Source organism: Camelus bactrianus, chromosome 5 (genome assembly GCF_048773025.1).
Source record: "Camelus bactrianus isolate YW-2024 breed Bactrian camel chromosome 5, ASM4877302v1, whole genome shotgun sequence".
Taxonomy (NCBI): domain Eukaryota; kingdom Metazoa; phylum Chordata; class Mammalia; order Artiodactyla; family Camelidae; genus Camelus; species Camelus bactrianus.
In genome coordinates this window covers 56309186-56332817 of record NC_133543.1, presented here as the reverse complement: position 1 = coordinate 56332817, position 23632 = coordinate 56309186, and the positions used below count along the sequence as shown (strand labels likewise).

The 23632-nt window shown below is 34.3% G+C and overlaps 1 protein-coding gene across 6 annotated transcripts in view; it reads left to right on the top strand.

Moving 5' to 3' along the window:
- Nucleotides 1–2575: 2575 nt before the first annotated feature.
- LNPK (lunapark, ER junction formation factor) overlaps nt 2576–23632 on the top strand; it is a 65500-nt gene continuing 44443 nt past the window's right edge. For all 6 annotated transcript variants that reach the window (XR_012507050.1, XR_012507049.1, XM_074363918.1 and 3 more), the window contains exons 1-5: nt 2576–2734; nt 8116–8204; nt 9764–9805; nt 10801–10988; nt 22584–22642. Coding sequence is in view for 4 of the 6 variants with exons in the window: in XM_074363918.1 (XP_074220019.1) it covers nt 8178–8204; nt 9764–9805; nt 10801–10988; nt 22584–22642 (316 nt within the window). In the remaining 2 variants the exon portion in view is untranslated. The remainder of the gene's footprint in view (nt 2735–8115; nt 8205–9763; nt 9806–10800; nt 10989–22583; nt 22643–23632) is intronic.

The window sequence follows — 23632 nt, the reverse complement described above, 5'->3', positions numbered from 1 at the left end:
AACTCCATTCCCGAGACCTCCCATTTTACTTCCTAAAGTGTTCCGTTTACCCGACTTGTCTCCATCTCCTTGTTCTCATCCCAATCCATCTGAACTACTATCAACACTAACCACAACCCATAAATCCTAATTGGTCCAAGGCTGGCCCTGTTCATGTTCCCACACTGTAGCTGGAATGATCTTTTCAAAACAGATCTGATCAGGTCAAATCCCTTCCCCACTTTGCTCCCAAGAAAAACGTGAAGGTTCTCAGTACGGCCCTGCTTAGTCTGGTCTCTGGCTTCACACTGTAGCACTCTCTCCCTGCAAACTATGCTCTAGCCACAATGGCCTCCTTTTAGTCCCTCAGGCCTGCACTGTTCCCTCTTGACAAAAGGCCTTTATACATGATGTTCCCTCTGTTTTCTTTTCTTCTTTTTTCCTCACCCTTCAGATCTATTCTAGTGCAATTTCCTCAAGGATGCCTTACCTAACTTCTCTGACCAGATCAGTGAATGTCCCTAATATAAGCTCTCATAGCACCAATCTCTTGCAACTTTCATTTATTTCTGTAAATAAATGTGGCTTATTATGTATTGAATTAGACCTTTTAGAATTCCTTTGCCTAGAACAATGTTTCCTTGCTCTTCTCTGTTCTTTTGATTTTACTTCCTTAGAATCTATCCCAGAACAATTTTAGGATTAGTAGGGGTAACTCTTTAATATTTGGATTCAGCTAAAGCACCACCTTCATTGGCTTTCCCATCCCCTCTGGCTGCTGTTGCCTTATCATTTTTCAATCTTTTGAACATTTGCCTCTACAACAACAGTTATTTACACAGAGTCTTGTTCTCAGTAAGTATCTGGAATGACCCTTGTAGCCTGTAGTCCAGTTACATAGTATACATGCTGATTTCTCTGCTTGTAATAATGTCTCCTCTCACTATGCCTGACAATCTCTTACCACTTGATATATACAAGGCAGTGGTATAGTATTACCTTTAACAGTATATGTGTAATTTTTCTACTTTTCAGTTTCTTCATTTGAAAACTGATACTTACCTTAAAAAGCTCTTGGAAGGATTAAAAGAGTTAATTAATGATTCAATACTTCTCTCTCTTCCCTTGCCAGGTCAAATCTCTTCTCTTTAAGATCAATTACCTAGGGGATTTTGTCTCAGGATTAGATTTTTGGAATCTCTTGCACCCAGCTAGCTCTTTTCTGTTTCTCACCACCTGTTTTTGTCTCCTTTACAGTAGATCTTGACAGCGCAAATAAAACTAAAGAACAAATCATTAGCAAGTAGAAAATATTTCATCCTTGTTCTTACGAGAAGATGTATTTGTATAACTGCACAGGGTTTTTAAAAAACAAAACAAACAAAAAACTTTGAAATAGCAAAGAATGAAAAATAAAAATGGTTAAATTTCCATACCAAAACAGGCGAAATATTTCTTTTCATTTTCTCTTAGATTTGTAAAGTGTCTGACCCAGAGTACACAGGAAAACTGGTTCCCTTCCCTTCTTCAAGTTTACAAAGCTGTAAATAAAGATTTTAGCAGTTAAGACACATAACTTCCGTGAATTATCTGACAGCTTTCCGTATAATAAATTCTTACCAACGAGATACTATGCTCACTTTCTTCTTATTTTACCTGTTCGGTTGTCAAAGTTTAAGTGTAGCATATGAAAATGATTATTCTCTAAAGATGATGGAAGCACTTTATTTTAAAATGTGTACGTAACTGAATAAAATAGAAAAATCCTAAGAAAAATGTTTGCACTCAGGTAAAACATGACAAAGCTTTTGCTGAAGTTTCTCTACCTACCTCCTTGTTACCTTGTGTGGCTCAAGTACCATTTATTATTTAGACTTGTCACTCCCAGTTGATCGGGAAAATTTAACTCTCTTTAGCCAATGTTTCAAATCTGGGTGGTTTATTTGTGGGCCCACTACTGGCACTTGTGAAGGGAATGTTCTTGAGGTCAGAGTTTTAACATAGAAAAATAATGTTATGTTGTTATTCAGAGGTTTTAAATCAACACCACTGGGCATTTGAAGCTTATCACACATTGATGAGGTAAGCATGCAGTCATCAAATGACCCTTTTTGACGTTTAAGAGTCACAAAAGCCTCAAGCCCTCCTGGAATCTAGGCTGAATTTCTCCACTGGCTTGTTTGGGAACCGGGCTCTTCTGAGCTGTGTAGTATTAACTCGCTCTGCTGCCGGCTAGATTACAGCTGATCCAGCACTTTTCAAGGCGGACTCCTTTTTAGGACCCAACTCCACCCTTCTCTCGCGGCGGTCTAGAACCATCAGGGCCAATTTCGGGTTTTCCTTTCGCCAGTGAGCCTTGGCAGAACAGGCTTTAAAAGAAGGGAAGGAGGCAGAGGAAGAGTTAAGAAGTAACTGTATCTTAAGAGTCATAGTAAAGGGCAGTCCACCTTTGAGACGCGACGTCCAGCACCTTATTTGGCTGCAGAAGCCGCACGGTCGGGCGCCCTGGGGCCAAAAGCCAGCCTCGCCCCTCCACTGCCCGCCCCCGGGTCACGGTCACGTGACGGGGAGCGGCGCGCGCTGGCTGCGGCGCCGATTGGCCGGCGGCGGGAGCGCGGGGTTTGATGGGAAGGAGTTGGCCGGGCCCATCGCTCTGTCAGTGGCGGCTGCTGCCCGGACCGGAGGCGGTCTGCGCGGTGGCGGCCGAAGCTGGCAGCGGTGGACGCCAGCGCCGGGCTTTGCCCGCTTCTTGAAGGTAGATGGCTCAAAATGAGGGCCGTTAGGAGGGTTCGGCAGAGGGGTTGGCGCGCCGAGCTTTTGCCTGGGAAATATGCTTTCCTCTCTCAGGCGCCTCCGCCCCTTGCCGAGTGGCCTACGAGCTCGGCGGCGGCGGCGGCGGCGGCGGCTGCGGCGGCGGCGGCGGCGGCGGCGGCTAGTCGAACTCCTGCCTGGCTGCGCACTGACCCAGTCTCGCCGCCCGGTCCTCTTGGTTTCTCAGCTCAGTGGAAGGGGTGGCTCTGGAATGCTGGAGACCCCTTTCTGTCCCCAAGGGGAGCTGGCTCCCCAGCCTTTTCTGGGAGATTCAGGGCGGGGGGTGATTGGGTTGAGCCGAGTATCGGGGCTTTGGCCCACCTCCGTGTTCGAGCGATGGGTCAGAAGGTCCTACGCTAAGCCTTCGCTTTGAGTGTGTTTTACTACCCATGGCGTCTTTTTCTGAGTTGTGCGGAGGCTCCAGGAGTTGGAAAGATCGGAAGCGACTGAAAACTGTCAGTGTCATGCTGCTCGGCCCAGGCGTGTGGGCGTGGATTGCGTGTCACTTAGAGAGGCCTCTCTACGACCGTTGTCCTTATTTGAGCGACAGTAGGCGCTGTAGGGGGCAGAGGGAAGGGCGAGGTTGCGTGGGTGTCATAGGTATAGTAGAAGAAGAGCAAACCTACACTACATCCATAGTTTTAATTCTTGAATGCTGTGTGTGGAGATTGAGAGATTTGGGATTGGTGAACTCAGTTTTGTTCATGGTGTCCTTACTGTACTAAGTAAAATCTGTGACTCACTGAATTTTCCATGTTCCGCTTTTCCCAGTAGGCTTCTGGTTTGTGGTGCCTAGTGTCGACTGTTTTCTCCTTTCTCTTTGGCCTGGGTGTCACCATTGACAAAATTGTCACCACACAAAATTCAACAGCGGTTTGTGTGGATGTGAGTAAGCTTGGTTTCAGGCATATGTTCAAACTGTCAGGGAATGTTAATATCTTGTCCTCAGCAGCCCCTGTAGTTTCATTTTAGGAGGACCAAGTTGATTTTGAACACATTTTTTTTTAAATGGGTGAGGCATTTAAAATTAGAATTTCGAGTTTCTCTGTCATATATTGGGATCAGCCCAATGCTGTTAATAAACTTAGTGTTTATATATTATTAGATTGAAAGAATATAAGAAAAGAAAGAAATTGTATGGCTTACAACAGGTATGATTTATTGTAGAAATCTTTCTAATCAGATAGTCATTTTTTGGTAGTATTTAGTTCAGAATGAACTGATTTACCATGAAGACCAGAACTCAGTCACTGTATAAGTGCTTTTGGAGGTATACTTCTTTTCAGTAATTTTATTTTTGAGCAATAAATGTGTTGGTTTGGGATATTTCAGAGTTATCTTTTCAGTTAGGACCTTTGAAAGTTTGAGTTCTAGAAGGAACACCTTTAATCTTAACTTGAATAATAGAATGTGTTATAGAGGTACTGTGCATGGTGACTGAATAGTTCCTACTTAAGTTTGCAATTTGATAAACATAAAACTAAACTTGTTGTTAAAGGCCTACAGGATTATTTTAATGGAAGAGTCTTCAGAGTATTTTGCTGGAGAAAATGAGAACCATACAGTTTCAGTTAAAATACAAACTAATTTTACTTTCAATTTTAAAATTATGAAACAAGTTAGAAAGAAGTGTGTTCCATATGAGAAGTTTGCTCATGTGTTTTCCAGTGATAGTAGTAATAGGTACAATTCATTATGCATTTATCATTTGTTGGGCACTGTCTCAACAGATGGAATTTCATTTAATTCATACAATTCTGTGAAGTGTAGATGTTTTCACCACTTTATAAATGCTGAAACTGAGGCTTAGAGAGTTTAGTTTACCCCACATAGCTTGGTTTAATCACATAGCTAGTATGTGGTTGAGTCATATTTTGAATCCAGACCTTTTTTATTCCATTATTTCAGTATCTCTTCAAGTAAGCTAAAAATTTAAGAATAACACATCCTAAGACTTTAAATTCTGACACCTACACCTAAGTGTGAATACCAGTTAGTAGAAGACATTAAAATAATGTGACAAGCTTTATTATTTGTTGAAAAACACATTAGATGCACCCAGTTCTTAAGGTCATGTCAGGTCCCATTTTGATATCAGAGTGGAGAGACTCTTTGTGTATGGAGTCTCTTGGAGCAGGCCACTTGAGATTGAACCATCTGTCCACTCAAGGGCAAGCAAATTGATTTATGCTTCAGAAAGAAATGCTAGTTATTTTATTCCCGTGTATTTTCTATGTGTTGAAAGGAAGCAGAGATGGGCTAGAAAATGGCAACAACCACAGCAGTAAAAACAGTTTATATTGAGAAATTAGCATGTGTCAGGCACTGTTGTAAATACTTTAGAATGCATTATGTCATTTAAGTTTTTCAACATTTAAGAGGGTTCTTAACTATCACTCTTCTGCAGATGAAGATAATGAGTAACTGAGAGGTGAAGTAACTGACTTGCCCAAGGTTTCATAGTAATGGGCTACAGGAATTGGAGTTAAGATGTTTGGGTGGCAAAGCGGGAAAAGGTGTTTGAAAATAGAAGAGGTATGAAATAAAAGCTATAGAGAAATAGTTGATTTACTTAATTTTGTTATGCTTTTGTATCTGTTGGTAAGTACTACCTTTACATGTGCATTTTGGTAAATCAAGCTTCTTTAACAAATAAGTTAGAAAAATTGATGGAACAATGAGGATTGATTGGCTCTTTGATTATGAACCTGAAAGGATGAATATGGCATTTAATGACTATTACCATAATGTTGTTTTAGAGAACAAATTTAGAAGCACAATCCTCTGCTTCAGGGATCTTAAAGAGTAAAATATGGTTTGTTTCATTAACACCAAAACAATTCTCCAAGCAAATAATTGATGTCAAAGTTGGTATTAATTGCAATATTATGCATACATTTCATAATTGCACTTATTTTAAAAGTGGCTTGTAGTAAACAAGTAAAGGCAGTGGTAACAGACTTCTAGTACCAGTTCTGCCCCTCGCTGGAGCTACATGGTTTTGGCACATCATTTTGCTGCTTTTCCATGCAGATTTAAGCATTCAGATTTAATCAAATGAAGGAATTGGGCTGCATGATACACTGTACTAACCCTGTCTCTTGTGTTTGTAACTCACTTCCCACTTTAGTAGCTCTGTTTTCCAGCTATTTTATAATGTCCAAGGTGCTTTCATGTATTTTATATATAAATATTCCAATCTAATCTATAGAAGTAGATTTTATTTCTGATTTTGAGCTTTTTTTTTTCCTCTTTAAATCGAGCCATAGTTGATTTACAGTATGTAAATTTCAGGTATACAGTGTAGTGATTCACAATTTTTAAAGATTATACTCCATTGATAGTTATAAAATATTGGCTATATTCCCTGTGCTATTTGATATATCCTTGTAACTTATCTGTTTTATACATTGTAGTTTGTACATCTTAATCCCCTACTCCTAACTTGTTGCTTTTTTAGAAAGTCAAAACTTAAATACTATGTCTGTCTCTACTACTTAACATCTTTGGGAACTTAGCAAATATCTTCACTTCCATAGCCTCAGTCTCCTCATTTGTAAAATGGAGTGATAGTAGTATCTAAATGATAAAATTCATGTAAAGCATTTGTTTTAGGGCCTGCTAGAAGATTAAGTGCTTACGAAGTATTTAAATGATATTATCATTGTCATTGCTTTCAAATATTAAAAATTCTAATTTGTGATGTCTACAGATTTATCTTGAAGGCATATTACTGTTTGAAACAAAAATGTGTAGGTCAGTTGTGTACAGAAACACTGTGCTAGACACCATACGTACATGGGATACATACTTTGAAAATTCAGAAATTAAATGGTTCATCTGAATCTCCCCTCCCCAGTCACCTTTCTTGGTGATTTTTAGCATCTTAAGGTTTCAAGATCTATTTAATGTCTTGACTCAGCGATTTATACTTTTATTCATTAAAGTTCTTGGATTTCCAATAACCACATTTTAGACATTTGAATACTCAGTTACTATTGAACGATTAATAATACTTAGATTGCAACTTAAATGTACCTGATAACATTTATATTTATAAACTTCAAAAATTTCAGGACAGATAATAGGTATTTCTGTTCCTAAAAGCCACTGTGTAAATATTTCATAATTAGGCTTTTTGTTACTTCTCTAACCAAGAAAGCCCAAGATAGGCAGGCCTTATGTTAATTCCAACCTATAAATAGTATTGCAGAGTACTTACTTGGTACTGGCATTATTTTTGTCATTACATTTATGGGCTTAAAAGATGTAAGAATTATGGCCTAACTTTTTTGGGGTGGAAACGAAGCAGTTTTATACACTGGTAGTATATAACTGTAACCTGGTAAAAATATGTAAGTTTGAAAATATACTTCCACTATTTCAATTAAAAAAAATAAAATATAATTATTGACTGGTGAATTGACTTAGGATATAATATTGCTGATACACTTTTATATGTACTGTAAGATTTAATACATTTGAGAGCCATAGAAAAACAGCTAAAGAAGGGGATATGATATATAGCTAGCTGACATAGTCAACTAACTTGAGGGACTTAGATACAGTTTCAGGGAGAAATGTTTATTTGGGTGTTGAATGGTAGTGAACAGAAGTCTGAAGATAAGAGTGGCTTTGGATAATGTTTCTTCTGAGCTATTGTTCAAATCACTAAACCTCTTCCCACTTAATTTTCTTATCTGTAAAATGGTAATAATGACGGCTATCCTGTGAAAAGTGGTAGTTTTATTAACTGTAATTTATAGAAAAGATAATTATGGCTCAGAAACATTAAATGATATGCTTACTGTCCCAGGTAGTCTTATTACCCTTGTTTTCTTACTCAAAATCCAGTTCACTTTTTTATTATCATTTGTAAGATGACGTTATTCTAAACATTTTAGAACACCCCTAATTTGAGATAACTCGAATTAGGAGACAGCGGAATGATAGAAATGACTGTATTTAACAATGAAGAATGAAAGTAGTATAGTAGAACTTTTCTTACAAGAACAACATAGGGGACCTACTTTAGGAAAAAGAAAACTGCGATTTGTTTTGAATATACACTTTTAAAATGCCTTGCCACTTAAAAAAGCCTTTCCAGCTTTATTTTCACTTTTAAATATGTCCTGGCTTAGAAGAAGGATTTTTTTTAAAAGGTGGAATGTATCCTACGACTGTCTGAATTAAAATTCTATATAAATGGTGTCCAAAGAAATGAATATTTTATGGTATTTTTGGACAATATTGCAGCATCTTAATTTTATAGTGGGTATGCTGTATGTTTAACTTAAATTTTAAAAATACTTGCTTTATTTCTAGCTGTGAATTCCTTTGGACAGTTGATGGTATTTATCGTTGTGCCCAGTTTCTACAAATAAAAAATGGGTGGATTATTTTCTCGATGGAGGGTAAGTTACTTTTCTTTACAGCCAGTTCGTAGTCTAATATAAAAGTGTCACATAAAGCTATTTGTAAAGGTCTCCTTTGTGGAGTAGATTGGAGTAGCAGTTTGATATTATCCCTAACTCTGTTTAAGTTTTTTACTCCTCTTATGAATTAGTTTTTTATTTGGACTTTAATGGTTCTACTTACTATATAGTTGTCTGATGTCACTGTTTGACAGAATTACTTCACTTTGACTTACGAATTTTTATTTCTCTATGCATTTGTGTACAAGTGATTATCTTGTTTTCTCTTCATACTGCCTAAATTTCAATCTTATTTGAAAGATACTTGTAATTAAGTATTCCATACAATACTTACATTTTTATGGGCTATATCTTTTTGCTTAAAGTTTGTCACAGATATTTACTGAAGTCACACTGGATATACTTTTAGGAATTAATAGGTTAAACAAAATTAAAAATACAGTTTGATTTTACTGGCTAAGTCTTTAGAGGAGATATCTCAAATTTAGAGCAATAATATATAAAATATATTGATAAATTCTCTTTTCTAATATAAGAGGAGATAATGTAGTCTAGGACAAACTATGCTTATTTTTTGACTCATTTTTACTGTAATAATAGATTCTAGCAATACTTGGTACACAATTTAGTTTTTGGATTATTGCTGGAACTGCTTTGTTTTGGACTGGTTTTATATTGACACTCGCCCCCTTACTTCCCTCTAAAACCTTATCACAATTCTGCCGGAGAATCAGATATATCTGTTCTTCCTTTGTCTTTCTTTTTAGGTTGAACCCTGTGAAATTGCCAGTCTTTAACAGTTTTGACTATGTAAACAGCAATCTCACATGGTTCAACCTAATAGTAACAATACCTGTGGGAGCTACAATGATTTAATAATCATTACTCTCTTAGATTGTTGAGTATATATAATTGGTAATTATTTTTTTAAGCTTTGTGTGAGCCATTTTGGCCGGTTTTTATTCTAGGTGATATAAAAAATACCTCTGACAAACAAACTCTGCTATAATGAAGTATTCTTTGATACCCTTTAAAAATCTGGTCTTCAGAAAAGTACATTAGGAATTCAGAATGAAGGCAGCCTATTGATTTTTGACCTCCAGAGTCCTAAGTGAACTTTTATGAATACTGAATCAGACCATCTTTAGTCTTGGATTTTTAAATATGTGAATTCTTTTGAATAATCATATCTGAGAAAATTTTTCTTGGAGAAAAAATTGTTTCTCTCAATAAAAGTATATTATGTTGGGGTTAAGGATGGTAAATATAGAGCTATCAGAGTTGAAGTACTTCTAGGACTAAAAATAAGTAAAGTAGGAACATCTTATTTCTTTAATCTCATGTGATTCTGTTTATAATTATAATTTTTAATTAAATCTAAATCTCATTTGTAAATAAACAGGAATACATATTGCTTGACAACACTGAAAAACTTAATTTTGGGTTAAAATGTTCTTTTATGATTTCATAAGTCAGAGTGTTCCCAAATTTACAATAGCAAGTGTTAATATTGTCTCTTATTTATGTTTCTATAACAGACAAAACCTTCGACTGTAGAAGTTCTGGAAAATATAGATAAGGTATGTTCTTTGGCTCTACGGTGTATTAATTGATTTTAGGTGTTATATAAATATTGTTTTAGTGTATATTATTTTGTAGACCAGATCTGTATGGGAATTTAGAGGTGATATAGAGTAAGTCTGAGAACTTTAATGTTACATGATTTCAAAAAAGATCCAAAGTCTGTCAGTGACTTAAGAACTCTGTGTCAAGTAATAGTTACTGTTAGAATGAAATTAGATCTACAGCATGGTATAAATCAATGTTACAGATAGGATAAGGTAGATTATAGAATAGTCTGCAACTATTTGTATCAGTTTGCAAATGTCACAGCTTTTTATAGTTTCTATCATTATACAAAATGTATACTTGGGAGAGGGTATTGCTCAGTGGTAGAGTGCATGCTTAGCATGCACAAGGTTCTGAGTTTGATCCCCAGTAATTCTGTTAAATGAAAAAATAATAGGCAAACAAACAAACAAACATCATTACCCCCCCCAAAAAAAAAGAAAGAAAAGAACTAAACCTAATTTAACAGTGAGACCCTCTTCCTATTTAATGTCAAAAATTAAAAAAAATGATATGCTCATTGAGAGTGATGAATAGATTGAAAGAATCTAGTAGGGGGTCACTGTTTCAATTTTTATTAATTCCTTTTTTGATAGCCAGATATTTTTTAGACCTTAGACAGGGAGAACTATTACTTGTTTGAATTAACAAATACTATTTATTGATACCAATTTCATACCTCTGTTCTTTGCTAATTTGATAGCTTAAAAATATCTTAATTTTGCATTAAAATTTTGTCAAATCATAATAGGCATTTTTCATATTTTTTAACTTCATTTTTAGTTTTCTTTTTCACATTATGTTCTGTTTTAAAATATTAAGGTATTATATTTGATTGATATTTAAGAGTTCTTTCTCTGTAACCTATCATGTTAAAATTTTTTTAACATTTTAATTTATTTATGAATTTGAGATTTAATAATATAGAATAACTTTCTCTTAACAGGAAATTCAAGCATTGGAAGAATTTAGGGAAAAAAATCAGAGATTACAAAAATTATGGGTCGGAAGATTAATTCTCTATTCTTCAATTCTCTATCTGTTTACATGTTTAATTGTATACTTATGGTATCTTCCCGATGAATTTACAGCAAGACTTGCCATGACACTCCCATTTTTTGCTTTCCCATTGATGTAAGTAAAATATTTTTTATTGACTTTTCCTTTGTCTGACCAGATAGTTTTAATATAGTCAGTTTCTTTTTTTATTATGAAATAGTAATATAGATTGAATAAACTTGCTTTTTTTTTTGCAGTTTGAAAACTGTGTCTTTTAAAAAGTAGAATAATTGTTTTAAATCTTTATGTACAGTCCAACAAACTTGAAGAATATGATGCAGTGACATTAGTAATAATGGCTCTATATGGTAATCTTTTGTGATTCTCTGATAGATGGTTGTGCTTCCCTGGGGGTATTGGGCTTGGAATGGGCATTTCAAATGTGGGTAGTGGCAAGTGAGGGAGGACTTGTAAAACAAAAGGAACAGCTGCCCCAATGATTCTGAATGTATTCCATGCATCCTACCTCACTTCTCTTTTTAGTAACTACTATAAAGCAATTCACCTTTATTATAGAAATATTTTATAGTATAGCACTTTACAGAAGGTTATGATTGAGAGTTTTGGGAGGCAGTTGAATAAAAAAATCTTCATTCAATCAACAAACATTTATAGGTACCAATTGTGTAGATGTTGGATTATAATGGTGTATGGTACACAAAAATACAAAACCTTTGACTATAGATCTTAGACTGTATACATTAAATTAGGTAATATGTATGATGAATATTATGGGAGAGAAATGCCAAATGCTCTGGGAGCATTTTACAGGGTCCCTAACACAGTCTGGAGTGGAGGGTGAGGGTCAGGGAAGGGCCTTTGTATTCTTTACTATTCCTGCCACAGAATTAGTGACTTAAAGCAACACCCATTTATTATATCACAGTTGCATAGGTCAGAAGTCCAGGTGGTTTGACTGACTTCTCTGCTTAGGGTCTTGCAGGCTTAAATCAAAGTTATCAGCTGGCCTGGAGTCTTGGGGGGAGTATGCTTCCAAGCTCAAACAGGGTGTTGGCTGATTTCTGCTGCACCTCTCTGAATTCCTATTCTGCCTTTGGCTGGAAGAAACCTCTGCTTTTAAGGCCTCAACTGATAGTCCAGGTTAATCTCCCTATCTTAAAATCAACTGAGTCATACTTTATTATATCTGCAGAGTCCCATCACAGCAGTACCTAGATTACTGTTTGATTGTATAAGTAGAGAGTGAAAATCTTGCCTCCCTGAGGAAGTGATGTTTGACTTTGAGACCTGAAGGATAAGTATTTGTAGCAAGGGTAGTGTGACAGGGTAGGTAGTGGTTTAGGCAGAAGGAACAGCATATTTGCAGGCCCTGAGGGAGTACAGAGCATGATGGGTTTAAAGAATTGAAAGTAGGCCTAAGACTGGATAATAGAGAAAAGTCTGGATAGTTAGAAGGACATTTCTTGTGGGCCTTATAGTCCATGATAAAGATTTTAGGTCTTAATCTAACAGTAGTGGGAAGCCATTGAAGATTTTTAAAAAGGAGTATGACATTATCATATTGTTATGTTGAAAAAACCACTGAGGCTATAGCATGGAGAATAAATTAAAAGAGAGTAAGAATGAATCCAGAGCAGCAAGGCAGAAGGTTACCGTATTTGTCTAGGGGTGATTTGCACTTGAGTGTTGATAGCAGCGTTGAAGAGAAGCAGATGGGCTGTGTGAAGTGACTGGGTTGAAGAGATTTAGGAGGTAGAACTGAAGTAATACAGAGAGGCTCTTAATGATTGGTTGGATGCGGGGTGAGGGGAAGAATTTTAAATTTCAGGGTCAGGGGAGGGGAAGCAGTCTGAATCTCATTTTGGGTGAAATGGGAGGCTTGTAAAGGTTTTAGAAGACTGGCATGATGAAATCTAAATTAAGAAGATCATGTGTGCTGCCTTATGGAGATGGAGTAAGGAGGACAAGGGTAGAAACAGATCATCTAGGAGGCTGTTATAGAAGTTGAACAATGAAAATAGACTGGATTGCCCAGTGGGCAGTGGAGATGAACAGATGATTTGGAAATATTTTGGAAGTAAAACTGAGACAACTTGATGGGAGGAAATGAAAGGAAAGAGAAAACGAAGGGAGGAATCAGGGTGATACTTAAGTTTTTTGGTTTGACTTTGGTAGGGTAGAATCTTTTTCTTTGGGACTTCTATAGTAAACATCTTTTGTTTAGTCTTTAATGCAGGGCATATTTTTCAAATGGAAAATCCTGGAGCTGATAACAATTTTAACTTTGTATGTAGATAAAAGAGTCAAAAGTTGAGTGCATGCATATTACAAAATAATTGTCTCTGCCATTTAAACAATTTTCCTTCTCTTTTGAAGTCTTTTGGAATGCTTTTTATCCCAGGTGTAATCATGGATTTCATAATGCTGAGCCCCTTTCCCTTGCTTCCCTTCTATTTTTTTTTTTTAATGAAGAGAGAGAAAAAAGATTTAGAAAGGGAATAAGTATGAGGTTATTGAGTCTAGTTAATTTAAGTGTCTTTAAAAACTTAAAACAACTCAATTTGACATCCATTTCCATATAAAAATTGATTTTCTGATTATAGAAATATTGTATCTAGTTGCAAAAGAATGTTTGATAAGGGACTCTATTACACTAATTCTAATTTCTGTCCACAAATTGTGATCAGCTATTGTGACTTTTTTTTTTTGTAAATAAGTCATATACTTGTTGTTTTTAAAAGTAGAAAAACTTCATTTCTTTAAAAATGTTTGTTATTTCTTCAGTTTGATTTTTTCACTGTTTTAAGTATGAAGCTTTGTTATCCTTACTGTGTCCTTTTACCTGTTCTGCATCACCTACGTCTAGTATTTCTTGGCTTATTAAACTTCAGAGCCATTTCTCACTTTGCCTCATTCACATCTGTGACCTGGTTCTCAACTGCTACAGTTTCTGTTTCAGTGAGCTCTTCACTTTTGGAAGCATAGACCAGTTACCCAACAAAGAATAGAATTGTCCTTCTGATTGATGACAATCAAAAAAGCATGAAATAAAATACAACAACGTGAGAGTAGATGTTGTGGTAAATAGAAAGAAGGTTTATCACAGGACATTTTCTTTTGTGTGTAATGTGAGCTGTTGCCCAAGCTTATCCCTGGACCTTTTTCTTTGAAAACCAAAGTTTTGAGGTCTGCACCAGGGTTTGCTTAAGAAAATGGAGGCAGAAGGAGCAATAAAATATATTGCTTTATCATCACTGTCTACATTGATTATAAAGTTTAGAAATCTACCTGATAACTGCAAAAAGTGACTACTCTCTCTGCATTCCAAGTTTATGAAATGCTTTTACTGGCAGAGAGGTCATGGATTCAGAACTGAGCATATATTGCCTAATCATGACTATTTCAAAATCATCTTTTATAGTAGAATATCAATACTCTATATAAGATACTTTTAGATTTTATTATGTTGTCTTTTTAGGATGTAATATGGAGGAACTTGGTGAAATTCCAACCTATTTTTCTTTCTGTCAGATTCAATAACATTTCTCTGATCTTTTTAACTGTTACTGAAACAAATTATAGTGAACTGATTTCATAGGAATTACTAAGACTATGCTCCATAGTGAGGGAAGGTTTGGGTTACAGTTAAATTTTTTTATTTCTACATTATGCTGGCAGATATGCATTACCTTGGAAGTTAGTTGATTTTTTAAGAGTGAACAACCATAAACTGTCTCTACACTTAACTATCTCTACAAGCAATCTTACCAGCTTTTATTCCTGGATACCTTATTCTTAAAAATTATAACTTTGTAGAAATTCCATTCTCTAAAATATCATTTCATCTAGCCTAAAATGTTGACCTTTGCAGAGGATTAAGCCATATTTTCTTTCCGCATGTGTTGTGTGTGTGTGTGTGTGTGTGTGTGCGTTCGTGTGTTTCTTTTAAAATGAAATTATGGAGGTAAAATTCAAGGAACCGAGGAAGGTAGTCTTGTCCCCTGTTCCTTATGTTTTCTTATTTTTCTACTTAAATTGAAAGCCATTTGAGGATAGAACTTTGATCTTATACAATTTTTATGCCTCCTTCCCAGTTCTCCTCCTCCCAACCATTTTGTAAGAGATATTTCCTCAATCTAGCTAGACAACTAATAAAAGTAATTTGTAGCCTTTTGAGGAAAGTTAAATATTTGTTTCATGGTACTCTAATAATAATACAAAGTGTTTCTTATCAACTATAGTTGGCTCTTACAGGAGAAGGTATCCAGACATCTCTTGATATTTACTCAAGAAGAATATTTACTCTTAGTTTTTATAGGTATGAAAATAATTTGCAAGCATCTCTTTTACAATGTTGATATTCACTTGATATAATTTTATACTTAAAGAATTACGTACTGAGACATATAAGAGACAAATCCTATTCTTGGATAGGAAGACTCAGTATTGTAATGTGATTGGTTTTCCCTAAATTAATCTAAAAGTTTGTGATCACAATACAGATACCAGCAGTGCTTTAAAAATCTTGACGCATTTGTTCCATAATTTTTAACAGAAAAATAAGCTCATAATAATAGTCTTGAAAATTCTAAAAAAGGAGCAGTATGAGAATCAGAGGTCTACCAGATACCAAATGCATTATAAAACTTCATTAATTAAAGGTTTGGTACAGTGTCTAAATAGAGACACAGACCAAAGAAAGAGACGTGAGAATTCATAAATCCCCATAGGATTTAAAAAATTATATATGGTTTTTATATATGATAAAGATAGCATTTCAAATCATTGGGTTTGAAAATGGTGTTAAGTCATATCTCTTCTTCCCCAACCCCCCAATAATAAGATAATTTTTAAAAGGCTTTATCCTTATGCCAAAATAAATCATTGTCTGAATGCGAAAGTAATTCTCGCTAAAGCCTTTGATGGTTAAATAAACTGACAAAATAGTCAACATAGTTATAAATATTGAGACCTGTACTTTTTCATTTTTAGCTTTCTATATTGTTAAATCTCATCTTAAAAACATCTCAATAAATTGTATAGGGCTTGTGTGATTGTTGGGAAGAAAGCACTTAAATTTGGCAGGAAGGATAAGATAGGTAAAAACTCCTTTGTATATGAAGATTGGTGAGAAGTAATCAGGTTTATGGACTGTTAATCCTTTAGTAAAAGTGAGAAAGGTTTGATTATATTAATAGAGTTTTAACTATTTTCTGCTATATTTTAACTTTTAGCAATTTTAATTTTAGTACAATAAAATACTGAATATTAAGGATTTAAAATGTTTACTGAATATAAAGAGTGATTCTGTTATATTGAAGTTCCAAGTATTCCTTTTAGAACACCTTTATAATTTTATAGTATTTAACAAAAATTCATGCTGTATTTATGTTCAGTTTCATTCAGAAAAGAACAACTGGAATGATTTCATGAATGTGAGTTAAGAAAGGGTTTAGTATATCTTAGAACTGATTATATCTATGAACTTACTGACTTTCTATACTAATTTTGTATCCAAGTATAGTTGTCTTGTTGTTTCTAGCAAGTTGTTTAGTTGAGTCTTTGAGAGTTTCACTTCAAGTATACAGTCATATTATTTGTAAATAGCAAAAAATTTCACCTCCTTTCAGATTTTTTTTTTCCATCTGGGCTAATTGTATTGGCTAATACTTTCAAGACATTGTTAAGTTACAGAGAAAATAGCGGACATCCTTGACTTGCTCCTTGGGAATGATTCTGACGTTTCGCCTTTGGGCATTATCCTGACTTTTGAATTGAGAAGATATATTTTATGTTAAGAATTTTTCTAGCTACTTGTATTTTATTTAGTTTTCTTTTAAATCAAGAAAGATTGTTGAATTTTGTTAAATGCTGTTTCATCTTACATTTCTTGATATGATAGATTATGTTAAATATTGAAATCAAATACTGAAATCTTGAATTCTAGGAATATTTCCTTTCATAGTTGTAGTCATTTTATAGAAATATCAGAAAGCTTTTCTTTCCTTTTTAATGCTCTATAACAGTTTAAATAGTACTGGCATTATCTGTCCTTTACAGGTTTAGTAGTATTCCATTTAAAATTTTTTTGGCTTCGTGTTTTTTTTAATAAAGGGTAGCTCTTAACAACTTTTAAAATTTAATAGTAGTTAATTTTTTAGGCTTTTTTGTCTCTTCCAAGGTTAGTTTTGTTAAAAATTTGAGATATATGTATATCTCCATTCTACAGTTTTAAAATGTGTTTGCTTAGTGTTGTAATAGTAGTAGTCATCATTGTCTCTTACTGATTTTTAAAGTTTTCTTTGTAACTATGGTATTGCTTCCTTATTTCTTATTTTGTATATTTGTACATATTCTCTTTTTTGGTTATTTTTATTAGCTGTTTCTCCCAAAAAATCCAGCTTAAAAATTACTTCTTTTTTATTAATTCTTTTTCTTTTCCTTAGGCTTATTTTATTCTTATAACTCAAAATGGATGCTTTAACATATTTATTTTCATTCTTATTTCTTGACACAATACACTGCACATGTATTTGAGGCCATGGTATTTTCTGACCACTTTAGTTTCTTCCCACAGGTCTTGATATGTAGTTGATTTACTTTGGTTGTATCATTCAATGTTTTTTTCTTTTTTTAGTTTTTGTAATTTCAGAGTTATTTCCAGGTGGCAAATGTGTATTTGTTATATTTGGTTTTTTGGCTTAATTACTATTTCTACTTTCATTGTATTGCTTTCAGAAAATATTGTTTAATAATATATCCACTTTGAATTTATTGAGACTTTTTTTGGGGGTGACATACTATTTGGTCAATTGCAGCATTTCATGAACACTTGAAGATTCCCCCCCTCCCCGGTCCACAGAGTTTAATATGAAAACTACCTTACTATGCTATATAGATCTTCTGTATCCTAATGACAATGTATTTATATTTCTCCTTGTATTTCATTTAGTTTTGCTTTATGAGTGTTGATACTTTTCTATTTGATGAATAGATATTCCTAGCTGTTATATCCTCATTGTAAGCACATCCTTTAAAAAATACTTTTTATTTTGAAAAAATTATAGATTCACAAGAAATTGGAAAAAACAAATGTGTACAGGCAGGTCCTGTGTACCCTTCACCTAGCCTTCCCCAGTGGTAACATCTTACATGACTGTAGTTAAATATCACAGCAGGAAATTGACATTGGTTTAATTCACAGAGCCTATTCAGATTTTCCTAGTTTAACATACACTCATTTGTGTGTATGTATTTTGTATTTCTATGCATTTTTATCATATGTATAGCTTCATGTAACTTCCCCGCAATTCAGATCCAGAACTGTTCACAGAGTTCCTTTTTGCCACCCCTTTGTAATCATACCAGCTCTCTTCTGCCTGCCTCATTCCTAACTCCTACCACCCACTAATCTATTTTCCATCCCTATAATTTTATTTCAAAAATGTTGTAAAATGGGATCACATAGTATGCAGTCTTTTGAAATTGGCTTTTTTAACTGAGCATGTTCTTGAGATCCATCTAAGTTCTTAAGTGTATCAGTAGTTCCTTTTTATTGCTGGGTAGTATTGCATGGCATTAATGTAGCACAGTTTGCTTAGCAATACCCCTGTTGAAGGTCATTTGGATGATTTTCAGTTTTTGGCTTTAACAAATGAGGCTGCCATGAACATTTGTGAACAGTTTTTGCCTGAACATAAGTTTTCGTTTCTCTAGGGTATATGCCCAAGAGTGTAATTTCTGAGGCACATTTAAATACATATTTATTTTAACAGGAAACTGCTAAACTGTTTTTCAGAGTAGGGGTACCATTTTACATTTCCACTAGTTATGTTTGAGTGATCTAGTTTCTCTGCATCCTTACCAGCATTTGGTATTACCACTATTTTCTAATTTGACCATTCTGATAGGTGTCTAGTGATAGCTCATTGTGGTTTTAATTTATATTTCCCTGATGGCTAATAATGTTGGACATCTTTTTATGTGTTTATTTGCCATGTGTATCTTCTTTTGAGTGAAATGTCTGTTCATGTCTGCTAATTTTCTAATTGGATTATTAGTCTTTTTGCTGTTGAGTTTTGAGAGTTCCTTATATACATAGAGACAAGTTTTTTGGTGGATATATGTTTTGCAAAGATTTTTTTCCCAGTCTGTAGTTTGTCCTTGTATCCTCTTAATAGGGTATTTTTGCAGAGCCAAATTTATTATTTTAAAAATTTCCTTTTGTGTATTGTGCTTTTGTTGTCAAGAACCCCTCTGTAGATATAGGTCCTGAAGATTTTCTCCTTTGTTTTTGTCTATGCTTTTTTCTTCTAACATTCAAGTTCATAATCCATTTTGAGCTAATTTTTAATGTAAGTATGAGGTTCACATTGAGATTCTTCCTTCCTTCCTTCCTTCCTTCCTTCCTTCCTTCCTTCCTTCCTTCCTTCCTTCCTTCCTTCCTTCCTTCTTCCTCCCTTCCTCCCTTCCTCCCTTCCTCCCTTCCTCCTTGCCTCCCTGCCTGTGGATGCCCAGTTGCTTCGGCACCATTTTATCATTTATTGGAAAGAAACTGTGTCCTTTTTTTTCCAACCTGAACAGGCTGATGCAGAGTTCTTAGAATGTATTTTTGTTTACCTGAAAGAAACTGCATCATTTTAAATGCTATAAAATGACCTTGTTTTTCTAGTTTAAAGTTTTTTGCAGAGGGGAGGGGGTTTTGCATTCAATCTTGTGGCATATTAAGATCACAACTCTTATTTTATTTATATTTGCCTAGTATTTTTTTCCCCATTGTTGTATTTTCAACCTTCAAAAACAGTTTTAGATGTCAGTTTATTTTGTAGGGTTGGGGTTTTTTTATGATCCTGTCTGAAAGTCTATTTCTTTTGCTCTGGTGAGTTTAGCTCATTTACATTTTTGAGATAAAAGATGTTGGTCTAAGTTTTGGAACATAATTCTGTATTTTGCTTTTGGTTTTTATAACTTAAAAAGAAAATCTTTAGTTATGTGGTATGTTTACTTTGGCCCAGTTATTTGTAAGAGGTTTATGTGAGAGTGTAGAAGCATGCCTTCCTAGATTTCAGACTATCTAGAATTTTCCTTATGACCCAGGATTTAGTGTGTTAGTTTGTTCAGCTTTTATCTTTTTCCAGGTAGTAGGGTTAGGGAACTCTATATTTTTTCATAATATGAAACTTCTTTTCTTCACTGCTGCCACAGAAACAGAATATTCTTTGTAAATAGGGCATTTCTGAGTGATTTCTTTTTAATTCTTGCCTTTTCTGTTTCATTGTTGGAATCAAACTGAGGAGTTTCTGCCAGTAGCATATGTATCTTATTCTCATTATAATAAACATGGGTTTTAGATTTTACATTTTGGGAAATTTTATCTTCCTGCCTTTTAGTGAGATAAGCAGTTTTCCTTCCCTGCTTTTACTCTTTTGAGTGCCTGCATCATCTCCATTGATTTTGGGAGCCCTTCCACATATTTTGAGGGTTGGGTTTTAGCTTATCTTAATTTTATCAGAAAAAGAATTTCTCTTTTTGTCTTTGTCTTCTTGCTGTTTGAATGATTTCTAAGAAGAGAAAGGGGTAATGGAGATTATGCCACCATTGTTAAAGTAAGAGTCAATAATAATATCTTTAATATTGTCACAAATATGTTGTTAAATTCTGATGGTAGCAAAACCTTTGTTGGGATAACTAAAATATATGTTCCTGAAATACTTTAATTCTTCCCTAAATTTTATTTTAAGGAATTCTTTATTTAAAAGAATTTCATTTAATTTAGCCTTAAAGAATAACTAATTCTGTTGTTCTACCTTTTAAAGTCTTGAAGACTTGACACTTGGAAATGTGTATTATTTGATAGCTCATTTTCTCCACCAGTAGTTCTGATAAAAACCAGAATAAGAATTTGTTGTCCACAAAGGGGGACTAATGAGTTTTATTTTAAAGCAAGGAAGTATATTTCCATTCTTGTAGTTTTTATGCTTTGACAATTATATGTGCTTTAAAAACAGTGTCTACCATTTAAGAAAATTTACTGATTTCCTTCAGAATTTTAGTCATCATCTCTGCAGTTCCTTCTCTCGTGTCCTCAGTTCTCTTTCCCTATACTTTTTTCCTAAATCATCTCTCTCTGCTTGCCACTGTTTCAGGGAGTTTGCAGTGGGGAAATATTATGGGACTTTTCTACTGCTGCAGGGTCTTTGAGGGTTATGAGCAGTGTCCTTAACCTTTTTCTTACCTCCTTTCCCTTGATAAGGACAATGCTCAGTATCTTTTTTTTTTTTTTTTTCTCTTCTAGTGCTTAGGTGGTTGTCCATGTACCATGTAGGAATCTGGTGCTGGTTATTTTCATGTTTTCATATTATAAAAGTAAATCATCACAATATAAAAAACAATGTATGAGTTATTTATTGCTGTGTAACAAATTGCCCCAGAACTTTGTAGCTTAAAAACAACAAATGTTTATTATCTCTCACAATTCTTAAGGGGCAGGAATGTGGAAGCAGCTTAGTAGGATGGTTCTGGCTCAGGGTCTTTTTTCATATATAAATTGTAGTTAAGCTATTGGCTGGGGCTACCATCATCTCAAGTCTTAACTAATGCTGGAGAATTTACTTCTAATAAGCTCACACATGTAGTCGTTTGCAAGCCTCAGCTCCTCACTGGCTGTTTGCCGGAGACCTCTGTTTCTCTCCAAATGGGCTTTTCTGTAGAGTTTTCTGAATGTCCTCATGCCATACCAGTTGGCTTCTCTCACAGCAAGTAATCCAAGAGAGAGAAAGATAACAAGAGGAAGAGGAAGCCTGAGATGGAAGCTGCAGTCTTTTATAACCTAATTTTGAAGTGATATACTGTCACTTCTGCCATATGCTGTTGGTCACACTGACCAACACTGGTGAGACAGGACTATACAAATCTGTGAATACCAGGAGACAGGGTTCACTGGTGATGACCTTGCAGGCTGACTCCTAGGAATAGCAATGATATATTTCAGAGTGAAAAACTAATTTCATACTTATTATCTGAATTTATATTTAGATACAATGTATTTCTTTTATAAAGTGATAATGTTTGTATACTTATTCTGCCATGTTCTATGGAGAAAGGAATTTTGGTTTATTTACATTGAATTTAAGAGATGATCTGGATAAGTTTTTGTTTAGGATCATTCTTTTATTTCTTTAAGAGTAAGGTTTTATTTTTTTCCAGATAGCTTATTCTGTTTAGTAGAAAAGATCCCTCTAATGTTAAATAACTGGGAAGGAGTAGCAGCTTACATTTGTATAATGCTCTTGATTTGTAAAACATGTTTTTCCCTAACACATAAGAATAGATAAATTTTTGGAGTTGATGCTTACCTAGTAAGAAGGAATTTTATAATCTGTTCTTAATCTTTTGAGGGATTCATAGACCCCCTTTGAGAATGATAAAGGCAGTGGTCTCTCCAGAGAAATGCACTTTCGTACACAAAAGCAATTTTGCAATTTAGGGGGACTCTCAGGAGATCTGTGGAGTTTAGATTGAGAACTCCTTTGAAAGCACAGTGTACTTCTGGTGGCTTCTGAAAGAAAGGAGTGCTTTTAATTTTCAAAAAGTAAAGGGAAACAGTGTACCTAACTCTAATTGGAAATGTGTATTTGTTTTCATTTATATGGCTTCTAATTCATGCATCCTAATTACGGTTTTTGTTTCTGAATTTTGCTTCCTCTGTAGTATCTGGAGCATAAGAACAGTGCTTATTTTCTTCTTTTCCAAGAGAACAGAAAGAAATAGTAAGTTTAATTTCTAAATTTTTATAGATACATTTAAAAAAACCCGTCTTACGATACATTGGTTTGTAGTTGAAATGAAAGGTTGTGAAATGGTATATTGAAATGACAATATGGTAAATATTGAAGAGTTGTTTACTGTAAAGCATAAGAAGGATTATGAATGATCGAATTGGTTCTATTTTTCATTTGTGTTATTTCTATCATGCCTGTTTTGTCCTGCAAATAAGTTTAAGTTCTCTGAACCTCAGTTTCCTAGTTTATAGAATGAATACAGAAATATTTGTTTTGGCAGGACCGTTACGAATATTAAATGAAATTATATGTGAAAGTGTATGAAAGTTGCAAAGTGTTAAACACATGTGGGCTGATACTACTGACTTTTTTTTTCCAATTCCTATTCTTTTTTTATTTTTCTTGCCTTTTACATTTTTCTTGCCTTATTTAATGGGTTAGGACTTAGTATAATATTGAATTGAAGTGGAATCAGGAGATTTTGTTGGAAGAGCTTCTAATTTTTACCTTTAAGTGTGTTTGCTGTGGTTCTAGAAACTATTGATACTTTTAATCAGATTAGGGAAATTGAACTTATTGTATTGTTTCCAGTGATATTTAGTAATATAGTAGATGCTGGGAAGACAGTTTAAAACAAATATGCCCTCTGACCTCATGGAACTAACAAAATAGTAAAAAATATAAGAAACTATTTTAAAAGAGCCCTTGGAAACACTTCTCTAAGGAAAATGTGTAAATAGTTTAACTTACAAGTAGGCACATCAGGACTTACTTATTATATAAAGGGTTTTTTTAAATTGGAGTATAGTTGGTTTACAATATGTTAATTTCTGGTGTACAGCATAGGATTCACTTATACATATATATATATATTCAATTTTCATTATAGGCTATTACAATATATTGAATATAGTTCCATGTGCTATACAGTGGGATTTTGTTATTTATAAAGGAGCTTTTTGCTTTAAAAATTTATTT